The sequence below is a fragment of the Trichechus manatus genome, unplaced genomic scaffold (genome assembly GCF_000243295.1).
Source record: "Trichechus manatus latirostris isolate Lorelei unplaced genomic scaffold, TriManLat1.0 scaffold00057, whole genome shotgun sequence".
Classification (NCBI taxonomy): Eukaryota; Metazoa; Chordata; class Mammalia; order Sirenia; family Trichechidae; genus Trichechus; species Trichechus manatus.
In genome coordinates this window covers 11669398-11685465 of record NW_004443993.1, presented here as the reverse complement: position 1 = coordinate 11685465, position 16068 = coordinate 11669398, and the positions used below count along the sequence as shown (strand labels likewise).

General features: G+C 53.5%; 1 protein-coding gene across 1 annotated transcript; it reads right to left on the bottom strand.

Annotated features, from left to right (window-relative positions):
• Positions 1-10645, bottom strand: DOHH (deoxyhypusine hydroxylase). The gene is made up of 4 exons (XM_004378646.2): positions 10217-10645; positions 4815-4891; positions 2604-2844; positions 1-1160 (listed from the first exon to the last, which is right to left on the bottom strand). Exons 1-4 carry the CDS (start codon positions 10488-10490, stop codon positions 844-846), a joined length of 909 nt encoding a protein of 302 aa, XP_004378703.1. The 5' UTR covers positions 10491-10645; the 3' UTR covers positions 1-843.
• Between the last annotated feature and the right edge of the window lie 5423 nt (positions 10646-16068).

Sequence of the window (16068 nt, the reverse complement as noted above, 5' to 3'; positions counted from 1 at the left end):
CCCCTAGCCCAGCCCACCCAAGGACCGCCTCCCCACACCGGCCAGCTGCGTGGAGGGCTGGGTCACCGCAGCCACAGTCCTGGGCCGGATTTTGTCAGCGCCTTCCCCAACAACCCAAGCCCTCATTCTAGAGAAGCCTGAGCCACTGTATCCCAACCTCTCCCAAAAGACCCCAGCCAGGGCCAAGATCCCCCCAAGCCTTCCTCCCAAGAGGCACATCCTGAACCCTTTCCCGGAGTCCCAACCCTGCGCCAGGAAACCTCGACGCGGGCAGTGCGCCAGGCCCGGGGGTGGAGGATGACAGAAGAGCCCCCAGCCTCGCCCGGGATGGGTTTCCAACGCAGAGGCAGAAACTGCTGAACAGATGGCTGGCAAGAGCACTTTCACCGGCAAGTCAGCTGGATGGGAAATGAGATCCCATTTGCACAAAGCCGGTTTATACACCAAAGTCCGGGCAGCTCTCTGGAAATCCAGACGAGCAGATCCGAAAATTCCAGAGTCCCAGCCCACCCCGCCTTGGGGAAGGTGCAGGTCAAGGCGGGGCCTCCTGGGGGAGGGAGGTGCCACTGGGAGGGCAGGGTGTATGAGAAGAGGGCAGGCGGAAACTCCACGAGACGGCGGGGCCTCCTGGAGGAAAGGTGCCTATAGAACGGAGTCTACGGTTACAAGGGCCTGTTCTCTAGGAGGGCAGGGCTTCCTGGAAGGTGGGGTCTATAGGAGGGAAGGGTCTCCACTTGCGGGAGCGTGGCCTCTATGAGGAGGGAGGGGCTTCCTGGAGGGGTGGGGACTATAGGGGGTCTCCAGCTGTCGGGGCGGGGCCTCCCTGCGGGGGCGGGGAGGGTCCTAGAAGGGCTGGCGCAGGCGTTCGAGCCCGTCCGCGTACTGGAAGGCCGGCCCGCTCTCGTGCTCGTACATGTCCAGGGCCACCTCGCAGCTCTCGCGCACCACGCGCTCAGAGTCCTTCGCGTGGGCCCGCAGCGCGGCCAGGCAGGCGGGCCGGGCGATGGCGCCTAGGGCCTCGGCGCACTCATGCCGCACCATGGGGCTCTCGGCGCAGCGGGCCAGCGTGGCCGCCAGCTGGGGCACGGCCGCTTCGTGCTGCAGCTGGCCCAGGACGTAGCCCACCTCGTGGCGGAAGAGCGCGCTGCCGCAGCGCAGGCCTGCGGGCGAGAAGGCGAGAAAGGACGCTGGAGGGCGCTGCCGGCCTACGGGGCCCAGCTCAGGACGGGCGCACAGTCAGAGGCATGGGCTGGGGGCACAGGGAACAGAAAGGATGACAGACCTGGGGCGGGGGGTGGGATGGAAAGGAGCTCCCCGTCCCCTAGTCTTGGGTGGTCTGGACTGGGCAGACGGAGGGACCCGCGGCTCCGGGCAGAGCGGGGCATGCTGGGGAGAGTCATAGCCCCTAAGAGTGACACTTGCATTGATTTTTTAAAAGTAAGCAGAGGACTTTAAGCATCAAGGTGGGGGACCGAAGCCCCAGGCAGAGAGCAGAGAGGGAAAAACAAAACGTCTAGGTTCTGGGAATACGGCGCTCCGGACAGGAGGCTCCCCCTGGGCCCGCTGCCTCCTTTCCCCGCCCCCAGCCCAGCCCCGCCCAGCCCCCTCCGGACCCCTGGACCTCCTTAAGCACTCATTCGCGGGCTGCGTAGACACGATGTCATGAAACATTATTTGCGTTGCGCCTTGTGTCTCTGGCTGCCACTTATATTTTCCCATGTCAATTCAGGATCAGTAATAGTGCTGATCTTCACGCGCTTTTAAAGTGTGTGACCCCGTCCGTGCTCCACCCGTCTCCACAGCTCCATGAAACAGCCGTAAGTTTCCAGAAGGGGAAACACTTGCCCACACGCCCTTTTCACGGCAGAGCTGGGATTCGGAGCCTGCTGGCTAGCTGTGGGGCCCCTTGCTGTTAGCCATGACTGAAGACAAACCCACACCACGCCCTCCTCTGTGCTCCCTCCTGGCATCCTCTGGGTCCCCGGAGACTGTCACCCCCGGCCCAGGTTGATGATGACTGACCATCTGCCCAGCCCGCCTGAGAACACCTGGAGGGCGGACGGCTGCGCCAGTGGGAACACCTCAGGGGTGGGGATCTAGTGGCTCCTTCTCCCTGGGGCAGGGATCACCACCATGTCCCACACTGTCTCCTTATCTCCACATATGGGGAACCTCAGCTCCCCAAGGCCCCCCATAGCACACCCTGCATAGCTGAAGTGAAACTAATAAGAACAATAATAGCAGCAAAGAAGGTAAGGGGACTGGAGACAGGCTGCCGAGGTCAAATTCCAACTCAGCCTCCCCCGGGCTGTGTGACCTTGGGCAAGCTTCCTTGTCTCTCTGTGCCTCAGTCTCCCCATGGGGAAAATGGACACAGGGGGGCACCCACCAGCCTCCAAGGATTAGCTAACGTCTGTGAGGGCCACAGGGCGACACCAGGCACAGGGGATTCTCCTTTGCTTCATTTCAGAGGTGGCCACTGGGCCTCATGGGAGCATGGAGCGGCCCTAAGCCTGCGCGCTGCTCCTTCACCACCCCAGGACCTTTGCACGTGCTGCCCCTGATGCCTGCACCACGGTCCCACGCCCCAGGGCCCTCCTTACCCTCGGCAAGCGCCAGGGCGGCCTCCTCGCCGCCGGTGTTGCGCAGGGCGAACATGGCCCGGTACCGGTCGAAGAGCGGCCGGGCCTCATCCAGCAGTGCCTCCCGAAGCCGCCCCACATCGCGCTCCTCAGCCGGTGGGGCTGGGTCCACCGAGAGGTATGGCCCCACCGTCGCCGGCGCTCCACTGTGCTGCTGCAGCCACTCCAGCCGCCGGACCGCCAGCTGGCACGTCTCGGCCACCTGCAGGAGGGGGGCACAGGCAGTGTCGCTCATGGGGGCGAGGTGAAGTGCCTCCTGGGCTGGCCACTGGGGACACTGGGTGGACATGACAGACCCCGTCCCCATCTTCTGGGGCTTGTGGTTTAGCAGGGATGAGGAACGAGGGATGACCGACACAGAGACTAAAGGACGATTCCAGATTGGAAATAAACCATGCCGTGATTGGTGCGGGCAGTCAGGGAGGGCCTCAATGAGGAGGTGACACAGAGCAGAGACCTGAACCAAGCAAGGGAGTGACCCCTGTGAAAGTAGGAAGAAGAGTGCTCCAGGCAGAGGGAACAGCTGGTGCAAAGGCCCTGGGGCGGGACCAGGCTTGGTGAGTTGGAGGAACAACAAGGAGGTCTGTGTGGCTGAAGCAGAGTGGGTGAGGGGGAGAGAAGAGGAGGGGAAGGCAGGGAGGAAATGGAAATTGACTATGCAAGAGAAGTCAGGAGGGCTTCTTGGAGGAGGTAACATTTGAGCAGAGACTTGGAGGATAAGGAGATCTGGAGGGAACAGCATTCCAGGCAGAGGGAATAGCCATGCAAAGACCCTGGGGCAGGACTGTGCCTGTGAGCTGGTGGAACAGTGAGGAGGCCCATGTGGCTGCAGCGGGGAAGCAAGCAGCAGAGATGATGTGAGGTGGTCAGGGCTGGATGACTTAGGGCCTTGTGGGCCATGGTGAGGACTGGGTTTTGTCCTGCAGGTGACGAATGTCTGGTGATGGTGCTAAGTGACAGACTAGTATCATCAGGCCTGAGCTGTCACAGATCCCCTGACTGCCAAGAGGAGAGACTGAGGGCGGGCGTAAGATGTGGGCAAGAAAGGCAGCTGGTGAGAAGTGAAAACACACGTCCCCACAAAGATGTGTCCACGCATGTCCCCAGCCACAATTCATAACAGCCCCCAAGTGGAAACAACCCAGGTGTCCACCAGCTGATGAATGGATATACACAGTATGGTCCATCCAAACAGCAGAGAGAGAAATGAAGTCCTCAGACATGCTGTGCCATGGATAAACCTTGAAAACGCTGTTGTGTGCCACTGAGTGAATTCCGACTCAGTGAGACCCTATATGACAGAGTAGAACTGCCCCATAGGGTTTCTCACACTGAAGTCTTTACAAGAACAGATTGCCAGTTCTTTTTTCCTGCGGAGCCGCTGGTGGGTTCAAACTGCCGAACTTTTGGTTAGCAGCTAAGCGCTTGACCATTGCACCACCAGGACTCCTTTTGAAAACATTATTCCCAGTAAAATAAGTCACACACAAAAGGACATGTATGATTCCATTGATATGAAATGTCCAGAAAAGGGAAATCCATAGAGACAGAAAGTGGATTAGTGGTTGCCTAGGGGTTGGGGGAAGGAGAATGGGGAGTGACTGCTGATGGGTGAGGGGTTTCTTTTTGGGTTGGTCAAATGTTCTGGAATTAGATAGTGGTGATGGTTGCACAACTGTGTGAATATACTATAAACCATCGAATTGTACACTTGAAATGGGTGAACTGTATGATGTGTGAGTTAAATCTCAATGAACCTGTTGAAGAAAAAAGAAAGGCAGCAGCAGGGAGACCCCTGGAGAGGTCTGGTGGGCCCAGCTGGCGGAGCAGGGACAGAGAGAAGTGGATGGGTTCAGGGAGGTCTTGACAGAGGGGCTGGATGTGGGAGGCAGGGATGGCTCAGTGGCTCAGGCCCACGGACGCTGCTGACTGGAGCAGAGCAGGTTTTGTAGTGCTCAGTGAATCAAGAGTTTGGGTCTACCAAATGGGCCTCCTGGCTACACCCTCTCCTCCCTTATCCCTGGAGCATCCTTGGCCAAGTCATTGTCATGGCAACCAGATAGGGTCTGAGGCTGGTTTAGGCCAGGGCTGGGCAGAGCCTCCCCTGGACCAACTGAGACTGGTAGGGAGCAGGGGATAGATGGAAGGAAGGGTCGGGGTCAGGGGCATTACCTCAACAACGGGGTCAGTGGAGTACTGCTTCAGGATCTCCAGAACTTCCGGGTTCCCAATGGCCCCCAACGCCTCCCCTGAAAAGAACCCACCAGAGAACTCATGTTGGTTGGGAAATGGGGGCATCCACCCAGCTTACGTCATCTCTTTCTTGCTCCCCCACCTCCCAATGGCAGCCCACACCCCATAGAACTGCCTGTATCATGTGGTCCTGCCCCTGGCCACAGCTGATTGGAGCCGGAGCAGGTCCAGGCTCCAAGATGGGCCAATCAGAATCCTTCCCCCAGAACTTAGCCTTGACTGAAGCTAGGTGAGGCTCCTGGTGGTGCAGTGGTTAAGCAATCAGCTGCTAACCAAGAGGTTGGCGGTTCAAACTCAACCAGTGGCTCTGCAGGAGAATGACCTGGCAATCTGCTCCCGTAAAGATTAAAACCAAAATAACCCATTCCCATCGAGTCGATTCCGACTCATAGCGACCCTATAGGACAGGGTGGAACTGCCCCCTAGGGTTTCCAAGGAGTGGCTGGTGGATTTAAACTGCTGACCTTTTGGTTAACAGCCAAGTTCTTTTTTTTTTTTTTAATTAATATTTTATTTTTGGTGAAAATATACACAGCAACACTGTCTCCCATTCCATAGTTTCTAGCCATAATAGTTGGGGACATTGATTATAGTCTTCACGCTGTGCCAGTATTCTCTTATTTCTGTTCTGTTTACTTCACTTTCATTAACTTAAACTCCCTGCCCCGCCCCACCACAAACTTCTCATCTATGCTTTAAAATAGCTGTTCACCCTTTGGTCTTGTAGAGATAATTTAAAAAAAAAAAAAAAAAAGAACTTGATACTCGAGGGTAACAATCTTTGCTCTTTGAACTAAACTGTTACTTAGTTTACAGCCAAGTTCTTAACCACTGCACCACCAGGGCTCCCTGTAAAGATTACAGCCTAGGAAACCCTGTGCGGCAGTTGTAGGGTGACTGTGAGTTGGAATCGACTCGACGGTACCCAACAGCAACAGGTGAGGCTCCAAGGCTGTAGCAGTGAGCAAAACTGATCCCAGAGCTCGACGTACACAAATCAGTCATCACCCTCGGGGACCAAGCTGACAAGGGGGCTCCAAGAACATTCAGTGGGGGCTGGACGAGTTGAGCCCACCCGGGAAAGACCCCTGTGACGTGAGGGATGAGGGTCAGCTGACCAAGGGTGAGGGTGAGGCCTTCCAGGCGGGAGGAAATGGCGTGTGCCAAGGCCCTGAGGCTGGGGCAGAGGTGGCAGGTGGACAGGACAGGTCAGGGAGAATCCCACAATGCAGCTGAAGGTCAGCAGATGCCAGACTGGGCAGGGCCTTGGGGGCTGCATGGAGAACTTTGACCTTTTCCCCCGTGAGCACAGACAGGCCTGAGAGGGTAGAGACGCAAGGCTGGAGAAGACACTCCCTCAAATCCCTCTTCTGCTCTAGAGCTACCAGGCATCCTGTTACTCGTAATCAAGACGGTCCAGATGGACCAGAGTCGGTCAGAACCTGTGTCAGGGCCTGTCCATCCTCTGCCCACAGCCCTCCAGGGCACCCACCTCCCTCAGGTAAAAGCCCACGGCCTGCCCCATTCCCTCCCTTCCCTCCCCTCCTCCTCTGTCCCTCCTGCTCACTCTGTTCCAGCCACACGGGCCTCCTCACTGTTCTTCCAACTCACCAGGCTCTGTCCTGCCTCAGGGCCTTTGCACGGGCTATTCCCTCTGCCTGGAACACTGCTCCCATAGACAACTCTCTTACTTCATTCAGGTCTCTGTTCACCGATTAAAAACTGCCACTGCTCCCTCACTCTGTCACCCCCACCCCATTCCCTGGTATATTTTCCTCCTCAGCGCTGATGTAAGTGTTTCCACTATAACACAATTTGGCATTCTGCAAAATGACACAAGAAAAATAGCAGAGCTTATGGGGAAAACTAGGGTAAGGGTAGAACGTGCTTTGTAAGGAGGGCTCTAAGAAAAACAGTCGCTGCCATCTCGAGAGTTCCCTGAGCTAGCCCAGGGCAGCGGCTCAGAATAGCCGGAGAGGATGTCGGGGAATATTAAAAAGGCACCTTCCCCCCAGTCAAACGGAAATAAAGGCCAGGCTTGGGGGCTGCCGCAGTCTTTGGAGCTGGAAGCAACTCAGCCAGCAGGGCTGCCGCTCAGATGGGTTGGAGGGGGAGGGGGAGGACAATGTGTCACAGGAAGAGAGCTGGGCATGGCTGGGGGGACCTCCGGTGGGGGGGCCTGGGTACAGATGCTCACCTTCCTTTTCTTAAAAGAAAGTTCAGTACCCCAATGTTTACAAAGACAGGCAGTCCCACTCCTAGGTATATGCCCAAGAGACTTGAGAGCAAGGCCTCGAACAGGTATGTCTACACCGATGTTCAGTGCACCGCTATTCACAGTAGCCAAAAGGCGGAAACAAGCCAATGTCCATCCACGGATGAATGGATACACGCCATGTGGTCCGTCCACACAATGGCTCACTGTTGCGGTTGGGTGCCGATGAGTCAATCTGGACCCACAGCTACTCTGTGGGACCGAGGAGAACTGCCCCAGAGGGTTTTCTTGGCTGTAATCTTCATGGGAGCAGATAGCCAGGTCTTTCTTCCCAGGAACCGCTGGGTGGGTTGAAACTGCCAACCTTTTGGTGAGGAGCCAAGCGCTCAACCACTGGGCCGCCAGGGCTCCTTCAATGGGTTATTGTTGTTATTGTGTGCGGTCGAGGCGATTCCAACTCACAGCGACCCTAGAGGACAGAGCAGAACTGCCCCATAGGGTTGCCCAGGCTGTAATCTTTATGGAAGGAGACTGCCACGTCTTTCTCCCACGATGGGTGATTATTCAACTGCAAAACGGAATGAAGCACTGATACCCGTACAACATGAGTGAACCCTGAAAACCGGATGCTCAGTGAGAGAAGCCAGACACAAAAGAACAAATCGTGTATGATCCCACTTATAGGAAATACCTAAAACAGGCAAATGCATACAGACGGAAAGTAGATTAGAGGTTACTAGGCGCTTGGGGAAGGAGAGCGGGGAGTTCCTGTTTAACAGGTACTGAGTTCCTGTCTGGGGGGATGAGAATTCTTAAAACGGATGGTGGTGACAGTCGTACAATGTGGTGAATATAATCATGTCACTGAATTGTACACTTAAAAACAGCTACAACGGCAAACCTTCTAGTATGCAGGTAGAGCCCAACTTACGACGTACTCAAGTTACGAACCACACTTACGACCATCAGTGTATCTGGAACACTGCATCTTCCTGGAAGCAAGTTACAGGGAAATGCGTGCGGGAGATATGCAAGAGACTGAGGATTTATGTGAACACGCTCCAAGCATTTGACAGGATAATATGACGGACGAGATCGGTGGAAAAATCGTCCTTATAGCAAAAACGCTGAATTTAGAACTTGATGTCGACGAAGTGGAACAGCTCATAGATCACGAAGAAGGGGAACTGACAGATTGGGACTTAATGGATTTTGAAGAGAAAAGAAATACGGAAAAAGAAAGGAAGAATGACCAAGAGGAAGGAGAGAAGTTGTCAAAAATTTTTACAGGGACAGGATTAGCTGAAGTTTTTTCTAAACTACATCAAGGGCTTTGGTTGCTTGAAAACATGGACCAAAGGCTGATCACTTTGCTAACATCAGATTTGGGAAGCAGTGAGATGTTACCGTGAAATAGATGAAGAAAAAAAGAAATGGACCATACAGACAACTCTCACTAATTTTCTGACTAGAAACACCATGCCCATTCCCAGGGTTAATCCAGACGATCCAGAACCTTCCACAAGTGGAGTTATTACGGCAACAGACAAAATGCCAACATCGTCCAACTCTTCATCATCAGAGTACATGTTCACGATTTGTGTATTTTTTTATGTATGTATTACAATGTATCTTTACGTTTATATGTAATGTTTCCAACCCCCCGAGACAAATAAAGGAGCAGCTGGTAGATTCGAACTGCCAAACTTCTGGTCAGCAGCTGAGCTCTTAACCACTGCGCCACCAGGGCTCCAGTTGGGGACTACCTGTTGTTGTCGTTGCTGGGTGCCGTCGAGTTGATTCTGACTCATGGCGACCCCATGTGTGTCAGAGTAAAACTCCTCCGTAGGGTTTTCAAGACTGTGACCTTTCGGAAGCGGTTCGCCAGGCCTGTCTTCCGAGGTGCTGCTGGGTGGGTCTGAGCCGCCAAGCTCTCAGCCAGTAGTTGGACACGTAACCATTTGTGCCACCCACAAGGAAATTTTTTAAAAAGGAGCTCCAGGTCTCCGGCCCGTGTGGCAGCTGAGCTGACAGCTCTTTGCTTTTGTGCCGAAGGCTGTAATTTGTATTTCCATGCCTGCCTGGCTGACTCCCTCGGCTCAGGATGACTCCCGCGTGCACTAACACCACCTCTGCCTTACGCGCCCTGCACATACTAATTGCAAACGAGCTCCAGAAACACAGGTTGTAAGGGCACAGACTCGCTAGAACAGGGACGGTGGCTGTCTTGCCACACTGCATCCCCTCTGCTAAGGACAGGGCTGGAACACAGTAGGGGCTCCACGAATGTCTGCTGAATAGATGAAATAAATCTGTAATACGCAGCCACCACCGCCAGCTGCCGTCAAGTCCATCTGGACTCACGGCGACCCCATGTGTTTCACGGTAGAACTGCGCTCCAAAGGGTTTTCAATGGCTGTGACCTTTCGGAAGCAGATCGCCAGTCCTTTCTTCCGAGGTGCCTCTGAGTGGGCTCAACTGCCAACCTTTCAGTGAGTAGCTGACCGCTTAAGCGTTTGTGCCACCCGGGGAATCCTGTGATATACATCAGGGGCTGGCAAACCGTTTTTGTACGGCCTGCGAACGAAGAATGGTTTTTATATATATTTTTAATGGTTTTAAAACATCAAAAACCCGTTGCTGTTGAGTCGATTTTGACTCATAGCAACCCTACAGGACAGAGTAGAACTGCCCCATAAGGTTTCCAAGGAGCGGCTGGTGGATTTGAACTGCCGACCTTTTGGTTAGTGGAGCTCTTAACTACTACGCCACCAGGGCTCCTTTAAAACATCAAAAGAATACAAAGACTGCTATTTCAGGATACCTGAAAATTCTATGAAATTCAAATCCCAGTGTCCTTAATAAAGTCTTACTGGCACACAGCCCTGCCCACTGTCTCTGGCAGCTTCTGCTCTGTGACTGCATAGCTGAGTAGCTGTGACAGAGACTGGCCTGCAAAGCCAAAACATTTCCTTTGATCCTTTACTGAAACAGCTGGCCAAGCCCTGCTCTGTATCCTCTGGGAGTGAGCAGACAGGAGAGGCCACGAAGGGTGAGGACGGAGGGAGCCGTGAACGCCAGCGGCCCTGCCGCGCTGCCCACTCACCTGCCTCGTGGCGCACCATTGGTTCCTGGCGGGTGTCCCGCAGCACGTCCATCAGCACGGGGATGGCACGCGCGTCCTGCATCTGGCCCAGGCAGTAGGCCAGCTCGTGCTTGAGAAGGGCAGAGTCGTCACTGAAGGCCTGGCTGATCCAGCTGATGGCACCCGGGCCGCCAAGCCCGCGCAGCGTGAAGAGTGCCCGGAAGCGGGCCTGCAGGGGCTGCTGGGGGTCCACCAGCATGCGCCCGATCGCCTCCACCTCCTGCTCAGTCACCATGGTGACTGGGCCCTCTGCCTGGGGACGCACTGGCTCGAGAACCTACAGCAGCAAAACAAGAGCTAGGGATAAAGGTAGCTGTTAGGGATTGAACTGTGTCCCCCCAAAATACATGTTGTAAATCCTAACCCCTATACGTGTTATTTGGAGCCCTGGTGCTGTAGTTGTTAAGAGCGTGACTGCTAACCAAAAGGTCGGCAGTTCGAATCCACCAGCAGCTCCTGAAAACCCTATGCGGGCAGTTCTACTCTGTCCTATAAGGTCGCTATGAATTGGAATTGACTCGAAAGCAACAGGCTTTGTTGGTTGGTTTTATACCTGTGTTCATAATCCCATTTGGGAATGAGTTTTCTTTGTTATGTTAATGAGGCAGTATTAATGTAGAAACAAAAAAAAAAAAAACAAAAAAAAAAACCAAACCCATTGCCGTTGACTTGATTCCGACTCATAGCAACCCTACAGGACTGAGTAGAACTGCCCCATAGGGTTTCCAAGGAGCGGCTGGTGGATTCGAACCGCTGACCTTTTGGTTAGCAGCCGAGATCTTAAACCAATCTCTTTTGAGATATAAAAGAGCAGATTAAGCAAACAGAGACGGAGGAAGATAGATAGATACCATACTATTCGTAGATCACCAAGGAACCAAGGAATAGAAGCTGAAAAAAGATAAGGACCTTCCCCTAGACCTGACAGAGAAAGCCTTCCCCTGGAACCAGCGCTCTGAATTCAGACTTTTAGCCTCCTAAACTGTGAGAAAATAAATTGTTTGTTCAAGTCATCCACTTGTGGTATTTCTGTGATAGCAGCACTAGATAACTAAGACGGTGACCTTCACCACTCGCTGACCTGTTCATTAAACTGTTCAGACCTGGGTGGGGTGGCTTCCCACCCACCGAACACTCTGGAAGTCAAGGTTGAATGCTTGGCTCTGGCCTTGCCTACTTGCTGTGCCAAAAAACAAAAACCAAACCTGTTGCCGTCGAGTCAATTTCGATTCACAGCGACCGTATGAGACAGAGTAGAACCGCCCCATAGGGTTTCCAAGGAGCGGCTGGTGGATTCAAACTGCCGACCTTTTAGTTAGCAGCCTGAGCTCTTAACCACTGTGCCACCAGGGTTTCCACTTGCTGTGCAGGCTTCCTTAAATTACCGCCCCTCTCTGGGCCTCAGTCTCCCCACCACCTCTCACTGATACATCAGCAACGGCCTCCGCTGGTCTATTCTCCCCACCACAGCCAGTGGGACGAGGTAGCTGGCCTCCAAGATGGCCTCCAATACCCAGACTTTCTGGAGCCAGTGGAGCTGGATGACATCCCCCCTCTAAACCATTACCCTGAGGAAATCTTCACACCTTAAACCGAAACTACTCTGAGGTCATCTTTGAACCAAATAATTGTTGCTGTTAGGGGCTGTCGAGTCGGTTCTGACTCATAGCAACCCCATGTACAACAGAACAAAACACTGCCCGGTCCTGCACCATCCTCACAATTGTTGTTATGCTTGAGCCCATTATTGCAGCCACTGTGTCAATCCATCTCAGTGAGGGTCTTCCTCTTTTTTGCTGACCCTCTAATTAACCAAGTGTGATGTCCTTCTCCAGGGACTGGTCTCTCCTGATAACATGTCCAAAGTATGTGAGACAAAATCTCACCATCCTCGCTTCTAAGGAGCATTCTGACTGTACTTCTTCCAGGACAGATTTGTTCGTTCTTCTGGCAGTCCATGGTGTATTTAATATTCTTTGCCAACACCATAATTCAAATGATGGATATTATCCTATCACTAACAACACTATACTTCAGGATAGATCTTGAAAAGTTCTTTTTGACTATGAATGTGATGCCATTCCTCCTCAATTTGTTATTCCTGGCATGGCAGACCATGTGACCGTCCAGTTCAGAACGGCCAATACCAGTCCATTGGATATCAATCTTTATGCGTTCCATTTCATTTTTGACGACTTCCAATTTTCCTAGATTCATACTTGGTACATTCCATGTTCCAATTTTAATGGATGTTTGCAGCTGTTTTTTCTCATTCTGAGTCGTGCCGCATCAGCAAATGAAGGTCCCGAAAGCTTGACTCCATCCCCGTCATTAAGGTGGACTCTACTTTGAGAAGGCAGCTCTTCCCTAGTTGCATTTTGAGTGCCTTCCAACCTGAGGGGCTCATCTTCCGGCACTGTATCAGACAACGTTTCACTGCTATTCGTGAGGTTTTCACTGGCCAATTTGTTCACAAGTAGACTGCCAGGTCCTTCTTCCCAGTCTGTATTAGTCTGGAAGCTCAGCTGAAACCTGTCCACCATGCGTGAGCCTACTGGTGGTACTTGAAAGACCAGTGGCATAGCTTCCAGCATCACAGCAACACGCAAGCCACCACAGTATGACACGCTGGCAGATGACCAGGGGCTACGCATCATAAAAACCAAGCAAACCCGTTGTTGTCAAGCTGATTCCAACTCACAGCGACCCAACAGCTCAGAGGAGAACTGCCCCTATAGGGTTTCCAAAGAGCAGGTGGTAGATTTGAACTGCTGACCTTTTGGTTAGCAGCCTCCAGCAGCCGAGCACTTAACCACTGCACCACCGCGAACCTAGAGATCATAGCAGATATTTATGGGTTCAGTTGCTTAGGGTAGCTGATCCCTCACTAGGACATGAGCATCCCGAGGGCAGGGACCATGCTATCTTAATCACTGCTGTATCCTCAGCATTTAGCACTATGACAGGCACACAGTAGGTCCTCCATAAAAAATCAATAACCATAACAGCCGCTGACATCTACACAGCATTTGCTATGTGCCAGGATTAAAGAGCTCTGTATACACATTCACTTGTTTAATACCCACCACAACCCTAGGAGCTAAGTGTTAAGATTGTTCCCCTTTTACAGGCAAAGAAACAGAGACACAGAGAGGTTAAATGACTCACTTAGGGGTGGAGGGAAGAGATGTGAATCCAGGAGTCAGGCTCCGTAGAGTCTGGCTCTAAACCACAAACCTCGCCGCTGAGTGGATGGAGATGAAAGATGTAGCCGAGGCTGGGAGAAGGGCCCCCTCCACCCTCTGGGCCAGCTGAGAACCTGGCGGATGCGCCATAGACGTGACAAGCAGACTGCAGCATGCCAGCAGCCAGTTCTGGCTCCCAGGGAGATCAGCGGGGCTGACCGGGTTTAACCAAGGAGATGCAGCTACCTGAGCGCCGGTGACCAGACAAAGAGGGCGATGCCTCGAAAGAGAGCTTCTCAGAAGCCACAGAACCAGGTGAGTGTGAGCTGCAGGGCGAACAGGCCACCAAGACCCAACTCCTTGTCCTACCTACAGGAGCAGCGACTTGTCAAGGACAGACAGGACCCAGGACTCCTGACCCCAGCTGGGTGGGGCCTCCCTCGAGACACCTGGCCAAGGCGCCTCGTTGCCTCCTCGTCCCCAGACACCTCCAACTCCTGGGAATAAAGAGAACTCTACGGCCAGAAGGCAGGCTTGCTACAGGAGGAGGTAAAGACAGGAGGGGTGGCTGAGCTCCGGGCTTAGAGCTGCAGTGCCCTCCTAGCCCTGCCTCGGAACGAGGCACATGTCTCTGAGCTTAGTGTCTTCATTTGGAATAAAAACATTAATAGCTCACATTTCGTGGGTTTTCACGTCGTGGCGTCTCTGACCACCCTGTTTGACAAGCAAGCCCTCCACTCCCGAGCACCTCCTTTCTCTGCTTTATTATTCTCCATAACGCACACAGCACCTGACCTCCTGGGTATTTTACTGGTCTATTCATTATCTGTCTCCTCCCACTGCAAAGTAAGCTCCCTGAGGACAGAATTTTTTACACAAACGTATATACTATTTTGTTCGCTGCTGTGTCCCCAGGTCCCTAAGACCTAGCAGTGTCTGTCACTGTGCCAAAAAAAAAAAAAAAACTGTTGCCGTTGAGCTGACTCCGATTCATGGCAACCCCGTGCGAGTCAGGGTAGAACTGTGCTCCATAGGGTTTTCAGTGGCTGATTTTTCAAAAGCAGATTCCAGGCCTTTCTTCTGAGGTACCTCTTGGTGGACTTGAACCTCCAGCCTTTCGGTTAGCAGCTGAGCGTGTTCACCACTTGCATCACCGTGGTAGGCACTCAGTAAATGTCTGATGAATTGATGGAACACCTACTGTGTGCTAGGCACAGTACTACGCACCTGAGACACAGTTTCTCACCTGTAAAATGGGTATAAGGAGCACGGGGACCTCACAGACTTGCTGTTAATGAAATGATGCTCATAGAGCGCCTAGCAGGATGCCTCGTACCTAGTACACAGTTAATAAAACACAGCTGGTGGCGCAATGGTTAAGCACTCAGCTGCTAACTGAAAGGTTGGCTGTTCGAACCCACTAGTAGCTCCATAAATATTACAGCCTAGGAAACCTGATGGAGCAGTTCTACTCTGTCATGCGGGGTCGCTATGAGTAGAACATCAACTTGATGGCACCCAACAACAACAGTATTAAATATTCCCTCAAGGAACCCAACATTCACTACTGTGCTCAGGAAGACAAGCGGGGGTACAAACAGCCATCTCCAAGACCTCAACTCACCTCTTAGTCCCATTTCTCAGGGGCAAGGGGACGAGGGCAGGGCGCGCGGTTGGGGGGATCGGCTCACCCAAGGCAGAATCTAGAAATTCACTGACGACCATGAACGTCTCTTAGAAACTAACGCAATTAGCAAGGAGCCTTCCAGGGACATAATGGGAGGAGACCTGGATCCTAGAGACCTCCCGAACTCCTCCCCGCAAGAGGCCTCTCTAAACCAAGAATCCCCAGCAAAGACATCCTCCCTAACTAGACATAAACCTCTCCCCGGAAGGGGCTGCCCCGACACTCGATCCGTCAGGGGCTGCTCTCCAGATCCCCCTGATACAATCAGCTCTTCCGGGGGCCCCCCTTGGAAGAGGTACCCAAAAATCGGACGCCTCACGATCTCGCTATGCAGACCCGCCACTACTGCATCCCTCACAGGTTGGCTCCCGGATCCCTAGAACCTCGACAAAAGGGTCATCCGACATGGATCCCCCATGGACTGGCTCCCCGGGTCTCCAAAACCACGAGAAAGGGGTCACCCGACATGACATCATCCACGGCCTGGCTCCCCAGATCCCCAGAACCCCATGAAAGGGGTCACCCGACATGTGACCCCTCACAGGCTGGCTACCTGAGTTACCAGAACCCCGAGGAAAGCGTCACCCGACATGAGATCCCTCACGGGGTAGCCACCTGAGTCCCCAGAACCCCAAGAAAGGAGTCACCCGCCATGGGATCCCTCCGGGCTGGCTCCCCGGGACGTCCAGAGAAGGGACCCCAAAAGACAGACTCCCCACAACATGGGAAGAAGAAATTGCCACCCAGAACCCCTCAGGAGGAGGCCCCTCAAGACCCCCGCAACGAAGGGAACCTCGGAGATCAGGTCCCCCAATGAGGCGTCCTCCGCAAGCACATTCGCCTGTCCCGGGCCGCGCACCGTGCTCGCCGCCGCCAGAACGCCCCAGCGAGCTCCCAAAGCGCAGGATTCGCAGGTCCGATTAGCTTCCGTAGTGCTGCTT

Coding starts and splice junctions, on each gene's coding strand:
- DOHH (XM_004378646.2), bottom strand. CDS start 10,490: ATGGTGACTGAGCAGGAGGTGGAGGCGATCGGGCGCATGCTGGTGGAC. Junction 4,892..10,216: donor AATGGTGCGCCACGAGGCAG/GTGAGTGGGCAG, acceptor GGTTCTTTTCAG/GGGAGGCGTTGGGGGCCATT. Junction 1,161..2,603: donor CGCCCTGGCGCTTGCCGAGG/GTAAGGAGGGCC, acceptor TCTCGCCCGCAG/GCCTGCGCTGCGGCAGCGCG.